The sequence below is a fragment of the Agelaius tricolor genome, unplaced genomic scaffold, assembly GCF_023055355.1.
Source record: "Agelaius tricolor isolate 1412-34295 unplaced genomic scaffold, bAgeTri1.0.p SCAF_25, whole genome shotgun sequence".
Lineage (NCBI taxonomy): Eukaryota > Metazoa > Chordata > Aves > Passeriformes > Icteridae > Agelaius > Agelaius tricolor.
In genome coordinates, this window is record NW_027269285.1 from 6,199,852 (window position 1) to 6,214,811 (window position 14,960).

A 14,960-nucleotide genomic window follows, 5' to 3' on the forward strand; every position below is an offset into this window, starting at 1 on the left:
ATGTCCCAGTAGGAATCAAACACTTGGTGGTGAAGGTGACGGGTGCTGCAGGCTGGGTCTTTCCACCTGAGCTGGGAGGAAAACAGCCTTTATACCCCAAAGGCAAGGCACTGGGGAACCTGCAGGCTCCTGGGTCCCTTCCTTTGCTCTGGGAAGGGATTTGGGGTCTTCCCTATGGTTTTCCATCTGCTTGTGTCCTGTCTGCCAGCTCCCTGCCTGCCCTGGACTCCTCAGAGCATGGAGCTTTTGGGACAGAGCAGCCAAAGCCAGCACAGGATGGAGAAGGATGGGGGGACTGCAGGGTATCCCCATCCTTTCCCACTCCCCAGAAGATTTTTTGGGCATGGACTGGCTGTGCTGAAGCCCCCCAGGAAGGGAAAAATCTCATCTGAGCTCTCCTAAACCCCCCAGTGTTTGCAGAAGGAACAGGTGAAACAGGCACAAGGATTGCAGATGGCGTGAGATCCAACGCCTGCATTTCTGCTGCATGGGAATGGGGGAGGAATTGGTATTTCTGGTGCCAAAATGGGAAGAAAAAGCTGGTATTGGGATTGCTGGAGGGCTTGCAAAGCAAATTGCAGAACAACAGTAACTCACTGCAGAGCCACTGGAGCATCCTGGTGTGATTTCAGCCCCCTTTTTACATTTTCTGAGTATAATTTCACATCATTTTCACAGCAGAAAATCCATTTTTCTTTCCTCATCTCTTAAAAGAAATGGCTGAAACCAACCAGATTTCACACCAGTAGCAGTTTTGTTTTTCCAAGGGGCAGTCTGGGGGTGGGAAGCTTCAGCCACTATTTCAGGAGCTGAGTAGAACCCAGTCCTCACCCAACTCCTCCCATTCTCAGACCCCAAACCTCCAGTTCCTGGGCAGCAGAGCTCCTGAGCCCCACACCAGAGGCCAGCTGATTATCCCAGAAGGTGGCAACATAATCAAAGCCTCCTCCATTTCCCCTTGCTCATTTGTGCTCCTTCAGCCTCCCACTCTCAGACCCCAAACATCCAGTGCAGGGAGTGCATCCAGACCAACACCAAGGGTTCAACCCCTCTCTGTGGCATTGCCACCAGCTCCCTGCAGCCTCCCTGTCCCCCCTTACCTGTGTGAGGGTCATAGGATGTCACAGACAGCACCGGCATCCTCGGAGTGGTCGCAGTTGTGGACGTCCCAGCGGATGTGGGAGCAGCGCAGCAGCGAGGGCTCGTGGCCCTTGCACTTGAGGTTGTCCAGGAAGATGTAGCCTGTTCCTTGGCCATAGTGTGCCTCCCCCCAGGCTGCCAGGGCGTGCCCACAGCCCAACTGCCTGCACACCACCTTGGCATCCCGCAGGTCCCAGGCGTCGTCGCACACGGTGCCCCACTGGGACAGGTAGAACATCTCCACGCGCCCCTCGCACCGGTGGCTGCCGTTCACCAGGCGCAGGGACCCTGGGGAGGGCAGGGGGTGAGGCAGCCCCCGCCTGTGCCCAGCCCAGAGCTGTGTCCCACTCTCCCTGCCTGCCCTGGGGTCAGCCCAGAGCTCCCCCTCTGCCTTTGTACCTGCCAGAGCTGGGGGGTGACCCTCAGAGCATCGTGGAACAGACGACCACCTCTGTTGCCAGCTCTGGCCCTTTGGTCCATCACCTGCTGTCCCCACCCTGATGTCCACCACCTCTGCCTGAACCAGCCTTGGGGACACCAGAAGAAGCTGTGACTTAATAGTGTCATCAGGTTTTTCCCCTCCTGTGGGCTGCTCCAGCCGCTGCCAGATCTCGTGCCTCTGCTTGAGCCATTTATTTTTCCACCCTGTGCCAGCATGGAGCATCCCCAGGGCTGGCACTGTGTCCCCAGGTGACACCCCAGTACTTACCCTCCTTGGGACGAGTTGGGGCCAGTGTGGTGGTTGTAGCAGTGGCCTCTTGGAAATGGTCTTCAGTGTCATCAGCACCTGGTGCAGCAGAGGAGAGGTGGGAAAAGTGACTGAAGGGACAGGGTCAGGTCAGAGCCCCCGAGCAGTGCTGTGGGATGGCTGCAGGAGGAGAGATAGGAAAAGTGACACAAGGGACAGGGCCAGGTCAGAGCCCCCCAGTGGAGTGGGATGGCTGCAGGGATGTTGGGTGGGATGTGCGGCCGCTGTGCACAAATGGGGACCACAGTGGGTGCCACACTCCAGCCATGACCCACACCATGGCACCGACTGCCACTGCTCATTCTTCACCCCAAGCCCATTTGGGGGACCCCATTTCCAGCCTGAGCATGGAAATCCCTCCCTACACCCGTTCTCTCATTGACTTTCCCACTGAGCTGGGCTTCATTGGAGACCTCCAGTCACCCTCTGTCCCAGACTGCAAGGCAAGATGTTTTCTATTAGCATCTGTATGACAGTTGTCTTTTGTCAAGTGGGCAGTTTGCCTTATCTTTCTCTTTGAGTGACCACAATCACCCCTCCCTCGGGAGGGGACATCTGCTGATAACAGATATTGAATGATAACAGCTATTGAATGTCAGTGCATGGCTGATAAGAACTATAACATCCCATTGTGAGATGCTCCGCCCAGAGGGAGGAGCCAAGCATTCCTACATGGATATAATCTGGAGGTTCTGGAACACCAGCACGGCTTTCTGCACAGGATTCCCCAGAGGAACAGCAGCTGCCTCTTCTTCCACTGGATCTTCAGAGGCAGAATCCATCCTTCTCTACAGGATCCCTGCTCCAGCAGAACCAGCCCTGACACTGCAGGAGGGCTGAGCCACATTTCCAATGGGGCTGCTGCCAACACCCTGACCCACAGGGTGTCAGGCTGGGCTCTGACTCTGTCACTGTTGTTCTAGTGTACTGCATTGTTTATTTTTTCCTTTTATTTTTCTTCCCTATTAAAGAACTGTTATTTCCTGCCCCCATACTTTTTTGCCTGAGAGCCCCTTAATTTAAAATTTATAACAATTCAGAGCAGTGGAGAGGGTTTACATTCTCCATTTCAGCGGAGGCTCCTGCCTTCCTTAGCAGACACCGGTCTTTCCAAACCAAGACACCCTCCCCCTCTCTCTCACCTCGGCAGATGACCCCGGCGTCCTCGTGGTGGCCGCAGTTGTGCTGTCCCCAGCCCAGGTGGAAGCAGTCGGCCAGGCGCGCCTCGCTGCCGCCGCAGCCCACGTTGTCCAGCAGCACGGGCCCGCTGCCATAGCCGAAGGAGCCCAGCACGGTGGCGGCCAGGGCGGTGCCACAGCCCAGCTGCCGGCAAACCACCTGGGCGTCGGGGAAGTCCCAGTCGTCGTCGCACACGGTGCCCCAGGTGCCGCCGTGCCGCACCTCCACCCGCCCGCGGCAGCTCCCGTTGCCATTCGCCAGCCGCAAGCCGCCACCTGCGAGCCACGACGCCGGGGGAAGCAGGGCTGCACAGGGGGGCCACTGTCCCTTGCTCACCCTCCAAGGGCGTGGGGTGAGCCCCTGGTTTCTGGGGTAACCCCTGGGGATGTGGGTACAACCCCCTTGGGGTGTGGGGCAATCCCCTGTGGGCATGGGGTAACCCCTGGGGTCGTGGGGCAAACCCCTGTGGGATGCGGGGCAATCCCCTGTGGGCATGGGGTGAGTCTCTGGGTTATGGGGCAGCCCCTGGGGATGTGGGTACACCTTGGGGTGTGGGACAAACCCCTGTGGGTATGGGGTGAGACTCTGGGGTATGGGTAACATCTGGGGATGTGGGTCAAACCCCTGTGGGCGTGGAGTGAATCTCTGGGATATGGGTGCAACCCCCTGGGGGTGTGGGACAAACCCCTGTGGGTGTGTGGTGAGACTCTGGGATATGGGGTAACATCTGGAGAGCTCAGGGTGACCATGGGGATGTGAGCTGAGCCCCTGGGCACACAGGGTGAGTGCTGGTGATGTGGGGTGACACTGGGTCCATGGGGTGATTCCCAAGCAGCACTGTGAGCATGGAGCAAGCCATGGAGATATGGGATGAACCCTTGAGTGTCACGGGGTGAACACCCTGTGGGCATGGAGTAAATCCTGGGGATGTGGTATGAACCCTGGGGATGTGAGATAACTCCTGGGGCATGGATTGAGCACTTGGAACATGGGGTGACCTTTGGGGACATGGAAGGAGCCATGGGGATGTGGAGTGACTCCCCCAGGGGCATGGAGCCCCAGCAGCAGCTGCACACTTACTTTCCTGCTCGATGGTCAGGAGCGTGGTGGTGACCACCTCGGTGGCCTGGGAGGGCTGGTCCCTGCTGTCTGTCACTGCTGGGACAAGCATGGGGACATGTGGGCATCAAGGGGTCCAGATCCAGCACCCACTGCCCCTGTTCCAGTCAGTGGCCCCCAGCACTATTTCTGCCCCCTGGCCACACCCTGCCATGGGCAGTGTCACCCCTTGAGCATCACCCAGGCATGGCAGAACCCCAGGGTGGCCAGGCTGGGTCACAAGAGGACACAGAGGACACAGCTTCCCCCCCAGATGAGTGACTGCCAACCTCCTACCTGTGGCTGTGGCAGTCAGGGTCTCCTCAGAGTCCAGGGCCACCGAGGTGGTGAATGATGTGATGGTGGATGTGTCCAGTCCTGTGGTGACACAGAGGGACAGAGGTGACACCTGGCAGATTTATCATCAGGATTCATTAGCATTTATGCTTCACTATCCCCTGCCCCTCTGAGCAAGGTCTGGGCGTGGTGGTGCCATGGACTCTGTGCCCAGAGGAGGTGCCAGAGGGGATGGGGATGTTTAGGCAGGAAAGGACCATCCTGAAAAAATTGTCCCCTTTGTCCTATATCGTCCCCTTTATCCATTACCAGTGAGAAAGGGAAAGCACTGGCACTCACTGCTCCCGTCATTAGCCATGATAATGAGGGAATTCAGGGGGATTATTAAGATTATAAACAGTAATCAGTGGAGGATGTCAGGAATACATCATTTCAGGAGGGGAAGGGGAGGCAGGCTGGGCCTGGCGCCGTGCCCAGCCCCTGGCAGCCTCTCGCTCCTTCCGGACACGGGCAGCTCGTTTGCAGCCAGCAGAGCAGGGAAATGGCAGGGGAAGGGGCAGGATGGCAGATGCATTTCCCTGGCAGGAGGGCAGATGCATTTCCCCTGCAAATCCCCACCCTGGCTGTGCTCTGGCCTCTTGGTGTGGGGTTGCTGCTCCAGAGTACCACGATGAGGGCGGATAAGGAGCAAGGATGCTCCCACAGCACAGAGCCCTGCCCAGCCTTGAGCATCTCAGCATCTCCCTGAGGGCATTTTTGCTTGGAGAACAGGCTGTCCCTGGGTTTTTCCCCACCCTAAGGGCGATGCCCTGCCTGGTACCTGCACAGATGACCCCAGCATCCTCGTGGTGGCCGCAGTTGTGGATGCCCCAGCCCAGGCTGTAGCAGGCGGACAGGAAGGGCTCGCTGCCGTCGCAGTTGACGTTGTCCAGGAGGATCCGTCCTGTTCCATAGCCAAAATAGGCATTGCTCTTGTAATCCAGGGCTTGCCCACAGCCCAGCTGCTTGCAGACCACGCTGGCATCGCTCAGGCCCCAGTCGTCATCGCAGACGGTGCCCCAGCTGCCGCGGTAGAAGATCTCCACCCGGCCCTGGCAGGTGTCGGGGCCGCTCACCAGGCGGATGCTGCCGTCACCTGGAGGTGGCAGCACGAGGTGAGAGGGATGCGGTGTCCCTGAACGTGGCACAACGCTGCCACCGTGCCCGTGATGGCAAAGGAAATGAGTGAGAAAGAGAGGGGAAGGGACGAAGCTTTGGAGCAATGGGGCTTGGGAATTTCTGGGGTCTGACCAGCACAATGATGGGGTTTGGGGGTCTGCAGCTCAGAGAGGCTTCAAGAGGGGCAGCAGGGGACAGTAAGGGACACTGCCCTCAGGCAAGATGCCCCCCTGCAGGCTGAACATCTTACTTTCCCCATCCTGTACCGAGGCTGTGAGGGTCCTGGTGGTCGGTCCTTCGCTGACTTGCGTGGGTGAGAACTCTGCAAAGGGAAGAGGAGAGGTGGCACCTGCTGCTGCTCCACCTGGAAGCATCCCTCCCACCCCACTGCTCCAGGAGGATCAGCCCCAGCTGAAAACAGAGGGGTTTGCAGCTGCACCAGAGCTCTCTGCCAATGCCTCCAGCCTCTCTTCTTCCCTCAGACCCAGCTCCCCACCTCCCTTCTCACTCCTTCCACCTCTCCTCTCCAACAATGCCATGATTTATTTTCCTACTCAATCCACAACCTCTGTTCTCTGGTTGCTGTTGGTACAACCTACCACCAACCCAGCATCCCTGCCTTTCCTTCCCTCCTTTTCCAAGCCCTGCTTCTGCAGGACGTGGGGATTCACAGAACAGCTGCTCCAGGTCTGCAGAGCCTCCCTTTCACAGCTCACTGGTGTCTGGCTGATGAGCAAACCTTGCACAGCGAGGGAGGAACGTGTGTGGGGTACATAAGGGTCCTCACAGAGCCGTTCCACTTTCACTTGCCAAGTTCAAACACTTTCCACTGCTTTTCTCACCTTTAGGAACATCTCCTACTGAAAAGCTCAGCAGTTTAAAGAAACACAAGTCAAAAGGGGAAAGAGCAGTTGAGCAGCAACTGACTCAGAGGCAGGAGTGTGGGTGGGCATGTGCTCCTTCCCCAGGGATCACGCAAAGTCCCTGATCTAGGAGTGACAAGGAACACAAAACAGGCTGGCCAGGCCTGTGGAGCAGGGAGGTGACCTGGATTGAGGAGAGGGGTGGGAGGAGAAGGCAGAAGATGTTTGGCTGACCCATGTCAGGCTCTGAGATAAGACTCTTGGGCCTCACCCAGCCCCCTGCAGCCCCCAAGTCTTGCCCTCCACAGTAACCCCTTGCCCCCTGAGGAACCCACCCTCATTACCATTGCACACCACAGCCACATCCTCATAGTGGTAGCAGTTGTGGATGCCCCAGCCATGGCTCCAGCACTCGCTCAGGGCAGCCTCCGAGCCCTTGCAGTCCACGTTGTCCAGGAAGATGGGCCCGGTGCCCTGGCCGAAGGTCATGGCAGCTGGCAGGGTGATGGCATGGCCACAGCCCAGCTGGCGGCACACCACGTTGGCATCCACCATGTCCCAGTCGTCGTCACACACGGTGCCCCAGGAGCCGTTGTAGAGGATCTCCAGGCGGCCCTGGCAGCGGCTGGGCCCGCTGGAGAGGCGGATCTCTGGGAGGAGGGCACAGAGAGCTCCCTCAGCCATGGGGAGTAAATCTACACCAAACTCCTGCTCCTTAGAGAAAGTCATGAGGATCTCCAGGCGGCCCTGGCAGCGGCTGGGCCCGCTGGAGAGGCGGATCTCTGGGAGGAGGGCACAGAGAGCTCCCTCAGCAGGCAGCCTCCTCAAGGGGAGCAAATCTACACCAAACTCCTTAGAGAAAATCATGAGGATCTCCAGCTGGCCCTGGCAGTGGCTGGGCCCGCTGGAGAGGCGGATCTCTGGGAGGAGGGCACAGAGAGCTCCCTCAGGCATAGGGAGTAAATCTACACCAAACTCCTGCTCCTTAGAGAAAGTCATGAGGGTCTCCAACCAGCTCTGGCAGCAGCTGGGCCCGCTGGAGAGCCAGATCTCTGGGAGGAGGGCACAGAGAGCTCCCTCAGCAGGCCATGGGCCGTGGGGAGCAAATCTACACCAAACTCTTGCTCCTTAGAGAAAGTCATGAGGATCTCCAGGCGGCCCTGGCAGCGGCTGGGCCTGCTGGAGAGGCAGATCTCTGGGAGGAGGGCACAGAGAGCTCCCTCAGCAGGCAACCTCCTCAACGGGAGCAAATCTACATCAACTCCTTAAAGAAAATCATGAGGGTCTCCAGGCGGCCCTGCCAGTGGCTGGGCCCACTGGAGAGCCAGATCTCTGCGAGGAGGGCAGCACAGAGCTTCCTCAGCAGGCAACAGGTCATGGGGAGCAAATCTACATCAAACTCCTGCTCCTTAGAGAAAATCTCTAAGGAAAATCTCTACATCAATCTCCTGCCCCTTCTCTGTAGCACAAGGCTGCTGTCATCTTGTTGCAGGGGTTCCATACTGTCATTGCCTTATCACAAAAGTTTCACACCTTCTTGGTGTTTCTCCTCAGGGCACTGACTCTTTCTTCCTCACAAAGCAGCCAACTGACTCCAGTTCCCTTCCCAACCAGCCACCCCACTCTTTTATAGCATCTTCTTCTCATTGCTTACAGCTGTGGCCTGGTAAAGTCAGGCCTGCTCCTAATCTTTGATAATTGGCCCAGCTGCAACTCCTTAGGGGTAAGATAACTTGGGGGGCTTTGGACAGCCTGGCCTCATGGAAGGTGTTCCTGCCCATGGCAGGGGTAGAATGAGGTGGTTTTTAAGGTCCCTTCCAACCCAAACCATTCTGTGGCTCTGTGGTGCTCCCATCATCTCCCCTGCTAATGGCCAAAAACCCAAGGGTGAAGGGAAAAGCAGACACATGGCACCACACGTTGACTTACAATGGGTGAAAAGTGACAAGATGCAATTAGCAAATTCTTATTAGCCTCAGTGAATGCATCCAGATCTGGTGGGATGGAGATGATCTCTCAGGCTGCTGGTGATGGGGGGCAGGCATGGAAGTACCTGGGGTCCACCACATCAAGGGAATTATTTACTTGTCTGTGATTTATGGCACAGGGGCAGGGACTCAGCAGGAGGTGGAAAAATTCTCTCAGGATAATTAGCAGAATAGGGATAATAAAAAATCTTTATTTTCTTTCTGTAAAAGAAGTTTAGCTTCTTCTTGCCACTTTTTGTTCCAAACCCATATCTTTCCTTTTTTAAATTCCCCAAATCCCTTCTTTTACCTAAAAAAATCATTTTTAACCTACAAAACTTCCTGGAGAAAAGTGACTTTCAGAGAAGAATCTCACCTGGGAATGGCAACGTCTCGGGCTCAGAGGTGGTGCCTGTAAGGGAGAAGAGGAAGGATCAGCTCTCCCCAGAGAGGAGGAGGTGCAGCTTGGAGAGGGATGGCAGCAGGGATGGGATGGGATGGGATGGGATGGGATGGGATGGGATGGGATGGGATGGGATGGGATGGGGGTGGTGGGGACTGGCAGGACCCAGCAGCCCTTGGATCCTTCCCTTTCCTGCAAAGTCCTGGAGTTTTTAGGGGAAAAAATGAACAAACCTCCCCAGGGCATCACTTCATCTACTTCATAGTGGGGAAACTGAGGCAGAAACTGAGTGACTGTGACTCTGGTGGGACTGTGAAGCACAAGGTGACATGTGTGACCCTGATGAGCCCAGTGGCTAGCAGAAGCCACTCCAGGTGGATCCTGTCTTGGGCCAGGTCTTGGGGACCTTTTAGTCCATCCCTGGCCCCATTGTTGCCTTGCTGGGGCAGCTCCTGTATCCTCCTGCCCCATCATCCCCATGCAAAACTTGGGTGGTGAGATGGGAACAAGGAAAATCAATCCTGCCCATCTTGAGAAACCCACTGGAGATCTCCTGATGGAAGATGCTGCACCCTGTGTGCGTTTTCATTGATGTTTTCCTTTTATTTTCCCAACGAAATCCACTTTTTGGAAGCTCCATAATTACACAACACACCTTCTGATGGGGAGCAGCCATCTTAGGGGGTGAACCCCATCCAGAGGGAGGTGAGCACTTGAAGGATGCAGGATATGTCCTCATCTCTGGACCCCCCTCCCACTGCTGGGCATTATTTGGGCACAAAATCCCTCTCAGCCCCACTGCTGAGTGATGTGGGATCCTCCCTGGAATGGATCACAGAGAGCTCCAGCTTTCCCAGGAGGTCACAGCACCACAATCATGATGCCCTGGGGGATGGTGGATGGGGATGAGCAGCTGGGCCTTGTAGGTATCCCAATCCACAAGCCCTTGTCTGATGCTGGAGCCCAGCACAGATCTCCTCGGGCATCTGAGGTGTCCTGGGCTTGAGGCTCTGGCTGCACGACCCTCTCCCATGGGTGACACCTTCCAAAATCCTTTCAAACCTAGGAGAAGGTGTCCCTGCCCACGGCAGGGGGTTTGGAAGGAGATAAATTTTAATGGTTTGGTCGCTTTCCAACCCAAACCATTCCATGATTCTGTGGTGCCTCCATGCTAATTACAGCACCCAAGGGCTGATCAACACCTGTGGTGCCTCTGTGGCCTCTTTTCCTCCCACAGCCTCAGACCAGCCCTGTGCTGCTTCACTCTCAGCCCACCAGCAGTGACGTGGAGGTCAGTCCCAGCTGCTCTGGGGGTGGATGTCACCACCCTGAGAAGCAGTGTGAGCCTGGGGGGACAGTGCAGCACATGAGCCCACCTCCCTTTTCCTTGCTAGGACGTTGCCTGGGAGACCATTAAGTCAGCCAGAAATCAGGGCTGTCAAAGAAAGACCTAGAAGCCCCAGGAGAAAGGAGAATAAGGCAACTGTCTGCCTGTATCCATGACTTAGCAGGGATGCTGGGATGAACATCAGCAGCCAGGGAGCTCCAGCGTGGTCAGTGCTCCTGCCCTACCCAGCTGGAGCAGGCATGGAAAGGGATGCTGTGATTCCAGCAAGAATTGGGGATTAAACAGGTGAGACCAAGGGAGCAGAGAGGCTCTGCAGGAGAGGACAGGGAAGAATAGAGCAGCCCTGTGGGCTGGACAACAGGGTAGAGGTAATTCAGCTCACCCCTGCACCAAAAGTGGGGAGATGTGTGGGTTTCTAGGAAGAGTGTTTGATCCTGGCTTGTATTGATTTTTAACACCTAGTCCACTCCAGTGCCAAAAAAGCAGTGGATGAAAAGGACATTGATAAATATTCATCTCCCTTTGAGTCAAAATCAAAGCTCTGAAATATTCATCCTCCAGCATCCTCCAGCAAAGTCAGGAGAGATCTGAAAAGAATATGCCTGGTGTGTCTACAATAATAAGGAACTGTCTTTTTGAGGAGAGATAGAGCCCTCCATGTTTCTCTGATCCAACTTCACAAAGCCAAAAGAAAAAGGAAAACTGCTCGAGTAAACAAGACCACCAAACGGGAGGACAAATGGCCCTTCGTTAGCGACTAATCTGTGCCCATTAAGGAGGAGAACGAGGAGAGCCAGGCCATGCAGGGGACAGGGACAGAGTCACCAGGTCCCCACACCCGGAGTGTGAGCACGGATGCTGCCACAGCATCCCGAGGGGGAAGGGAAGCACCAGCTGAGGGGGTGGGAAGGTAAAACCCGATTTAACTCAGGTGGGATGTCTGAGTAGATCTGAATTCCCAGCTTTCCCGCCGGCTGTGCCTGGGCGGGTTCGTTGAGGCAGGAATGCTGCAGTGACAGGGACAGAGACACTGGCATCACCTCACTGCCACAGCACTGGTGTGGACCCGCCTTCCAGAGCGGGAGTGGCTTTTCCCAGGTCTATTGAAAAGCTTCCTGGCTGCACAGTGCCTGCCAGGAGTGAGTAGAGCCCGCTGTTCTCAGGGGATGGGTGTCCCAGACATCTTTTATGGAAAATCCTTTCCTTAGGATTTTTCCTCCTGAGAAGCTGAGAGAGGCCTCAGGAACAAAATGTAACCAATGGTTATCTGCTGCTGTGGAATGCAACAGGTGCATCTGGGATTGGCCCATGTTGGATGTTTCTAATTAATGGCCAATCACAGCCCAGCTGGCTCAGACAGAGAGTCCGAGACAGAGCCTTTGTTATCATTCTTTGCTATTCTATTCTTAGCCAGCCTTCTGATGAAATCCTTTCTTCTATTCTTTTAGTATAGTTTTAATAGAATATATATCATAAAATAATAAATCAGCCTTCTGAAACATGGAGTCAGATCCTCATCTCTCCCCTCATCCTCAGACCCCTGTGAACACGGTCACAGGGTGGGTGCTCGTTCCACCCCTTTCCTTGGCAGGACTGGTCCCACAGGTCCTGGGGAACAACTCCAGGAGCATCTCCTGGCCATCAGCATCTCCCCACGGATGCTGCCTGCTCCAGAGCCCAGAACTGCTCTGTCACCAGTGCTGGCAGCTGCCTGCCCCATTTCCCTGCCTGTCCTGCATGCCGGGCTTGCCATCACAGCCAGGTCAAGGTGGGACAGAAGAGCTGAACTTGCTCCTCCATCCCTGTGCACACTCGGGAATGTAGGGGACACCACAACAATCCTGTGCCTGGAGAAAATCTGCCCACAAATCTGATGGAGAGGGATCACGGGTGCTTAAACCCCCTCCCAGTGCCCCAGGCGGGAGCTCACCGGTGGGGCTGAGGATGAGGAGGATGAGGAGTGTGGCTGGCATCAAGGAGAGACGCAGCACCTCGGTGTCCGGACAGGGACCGAGTGTCATTGCTGCTGTCAGCCCCTCCTGCAGGCGAATTTCCAGAGGACACCTCCCTGAAACATGCAGACAGCAGCGTTAGTGGTGCTGGCCAGGAGAGCCTGTGGTCACCAAGGGCCATGCAGAACCTGCCCCTCCTCAGTAATTCCAGGAGCAGTGACCAGAAGACACACGAAAATCTGGATTAATTGAGAACAAGCAATTTTTTTGAGTGGCAAGATGAAGCTGAAGGGCTGTACCCCACCTGTGAGATAAAACTCAACAACAGGGAATGTCAGCAGAAAATGAGGAAGAGATTCAGTATCTTAAGATTCTATTTCCCCCTCGCTGCCAAGGGGTGGATTCCCAGCTCTGTCTCACTCGCAGGCTCTCTGGGAAGGGGATGAGTGCTGGTCCAGGATTCCTCTGGGATCCCAGACCCGCATCCCTCGCTCCCAGTGGCCGGGCTGGCGGCAGCGTGGCTGGGGAAGCAGTGCCATCGTGAGGATGCTCCTGCCACCGTGAGGATGCTCCTGCCACCGTGAGGATGCTCCTGCCACACCGGGAGGATGCTCCTGCCACACCGGGAGGATGCTCCCGCCACCGTGAGGATGCTCCTGTCACACCGGGAGGATGCTCCCGCCCGCCGGCTCCAAAGCCGGGCTGTCAGGCTCAGCTCTGATGCCACTTTTCCCTTCACAGAGAAAAGCAAGGCACAATTCTTCAAGGATTTCTGAGATTCACGTTCTCTGAACCTCAGAGAAAGGGAAAACGTAATTCTTAGCATTTGCTGTGCCTGTGTTGTGCCAAAGTAGAATGCAACGTGGAGATTGTTTACCCACAGTGATGGTGTTTTGTTTCCTTGGCCTATCAGGGCCAGGTGTGTGTGTGTGTGTGTGTGTGTCAGGACTTTTGGCTGACAGTCATGAGATTCAGAGCAGTTGTGTGCAGAGTGAGTGCTTGGTAGGTTCAGTTTAGATTAAATATATACAGTATAATACAATAAAGTAATTAGGCTTCTGATATCCATGGAGTCAGATGCATCATTCTCTCTCTCCCCATCAGAGTCCCCTTTGATTTACAATATAGCTCAGCCAAGCCCTAAAATTAATCCCTGCAGCCCACACAGGGCACACCAGCTCCTGGAGGGATGCAGAACAACTGCTGCCACTTCAGGCTTCTGCTGGTGGTCAGAAACTCAGGAAAGGTCGTTGAAATCCACATTGAAATCAGTGACTAACCCCTCCTTCCCATGGAAACCACTCATCCAGCCTCCTGCTGCTCCTGGTTGTCCCATGTGGAGGCCTGGCATGAGAAGAGCTCCAAGGTGGGACCATGTGCTGGTGTCAAGCCAAGGTCCCTCCAGACCATGGGCTGGGGTGTCACAGACATATTTTATGAAAAATCCTTTCATTAGGATCTTTTCTCCTGAGAAGCTTCAGCTTCTCCATGTTTTGCTGCTTTGGAGAATTGTTTACCCAGCATGTGAAATTGTTTTTATTGATGACCAATGACAGCCACCTGTGTCAAGGCTGTGAGCAGTCACAAGATTTTATTACCATTCCTTTCTTTCCTTTCAATCCTTCTGATGAAATCCTTTCTCTATTCTTTTAGTATAGTTTTAATATATAATTTTCTTTTAATAGAATTTATATCATAAAATAATAAATCAGCTTTCTGAAACATGGAGTCAAGATTCTCATCTCTTCCCTTGTCCTGGGACCCCTGTGAACACCACCACAATGGGGGGCTCCAGAGCATCCAGACCAAGGCTTGAACCTCATTGCCTTCACTAGGGAGAGATGATGGTGAACCAAAGGGTTTTCTGTGCCCCAGCAAGAGGTGATGGAGGTGCAGGAAGGAGCCCGGGTGGGTGGGACACAGCCCGGTTCCATCTCCCTGATCTCTGCCCGGCTCCTGCTGCCCAAGCCTCTGGAGGAGACAGACAGCTCAGTGATGGGGGCTGAAAACCAATCCACTCGCTGAGGTGGTGGCTTTCAATACTCCATTCATCCCTCCTGAAGCACCGAATAATGTCGCCTTTTGTGCCTCGGGCGCTCCCCTCTCTGCGGCGGGGCAGGGCTGACAGATGGCCCCGGCCCGACCGAAGCCCGGCAGCGCGTCCCGGTCCTGCCCGCAGGGACCTTGTCATCACTGGCCACTCTTGTGCCGCAGCCAGCGCGTTCCTGCTCCCTCGCAGGGTGGCAGCGAGCATTAACCACTGCCGTGCTGTGCCACGGCTGACCCCCGAGAGGGAAACCCCAGCTTTGCTTCTCCGCCTGTGCTTTTCCAGCTGCTTCTCAACCTGCACCCCCAGCGCTCAAGATTCAGCTGAAAACTGAAGCCCCTTCCTTAAACCAGGGGTGCTGGGGCTCTTGCAGAATCCCCACGGATTAAAATCTGATTTTAAGCCTTAATTAGTCTGTATGGCACTGTAGCAAAACCCAGCATCCCTTTTACCATCACTCAGAGCAGCTGTGGCTGCCCCATCCCTGGAAGTGTCCAAGGCCAGGTTGGATGGGGTTTGGAGAAACCTGGGATAGTGCAAGGTGCCCTGCAGGGAGGTGGAATGGGATGAACTCTAAGGTCCCTTCCAAACCAAACCATTCTATGATTTTGTGATGATTCTATGATTTAGTGATGATTCTATGATTTAAGGAGTTGCTCAATGTGGGTTTATGGAAGTCCTTTCACACCAAGGTTTTCAGGCTGTCAGGTGTCCTGTGAAGCCACCCCTCACCATGGACCTGCTGGAAAAGCAGCAAATC

At 55.2% G+C, this 14,960-nt stretch overlaps 1 protein-coding gene across 1 annotated transcript; it reads right to left on the reverse strand.

Annotated features, from left to right (window-relative positions):
- Positions 1-1,111: 1,111 nt before the first annotated feature.
- On the reverse strand, positions 1,112-12,222 carry SSC4D (scavenger receptor cysteine rich family member with 4 domains). The gene is made up of 10 exons (XM_071448005.1): positions 12,132-12,222; positions 8,827-8,862; positions 6,828-7,133; positions 5,871-5,942; positions 5,283-5,597; positions 4,463-4,543; positions 4,148-4,225; positions 3,031-3,342; positions 1,850-1,927; positions 1,112-1,428 (listed from the first exon to the last, which is right to left on the reverse strand). The coding sequence occupies exons 1-10, from the start codon at positions 12,220-12,222 to the stop codon at positions 1,112-1,114; spliced, it is 1,686 nt and encodes a 561-aa protein (XP_071304106.1).
- Positions 12,223-14,960: the final 2,738 nt, after the last annotated feature.

Coding starts and splice junctions, on each gene's coding strand:
- SSC4D (XM_071448005.1), bottom strand. CDS start 12,222: ATGACACTCGGTCCCTGTCCGGACACCGAGGTGCTGCGTCTCTCCTTG. Junction 4,226..4,462: donor CCTGACTGCCACAGCCACAG/GTAGGAGGTTGG, acceptor TGCTTGTCCCAG/CAGTGACAGACAGCAGGGAC. Junction 1,429..1,849: donor CCCAACTCGTCCCAAGGAGG/GTAAGTACTGGG, acceptor TGCCCTCCCCAG/GGTCCCTGCGCCTGGTGAAC.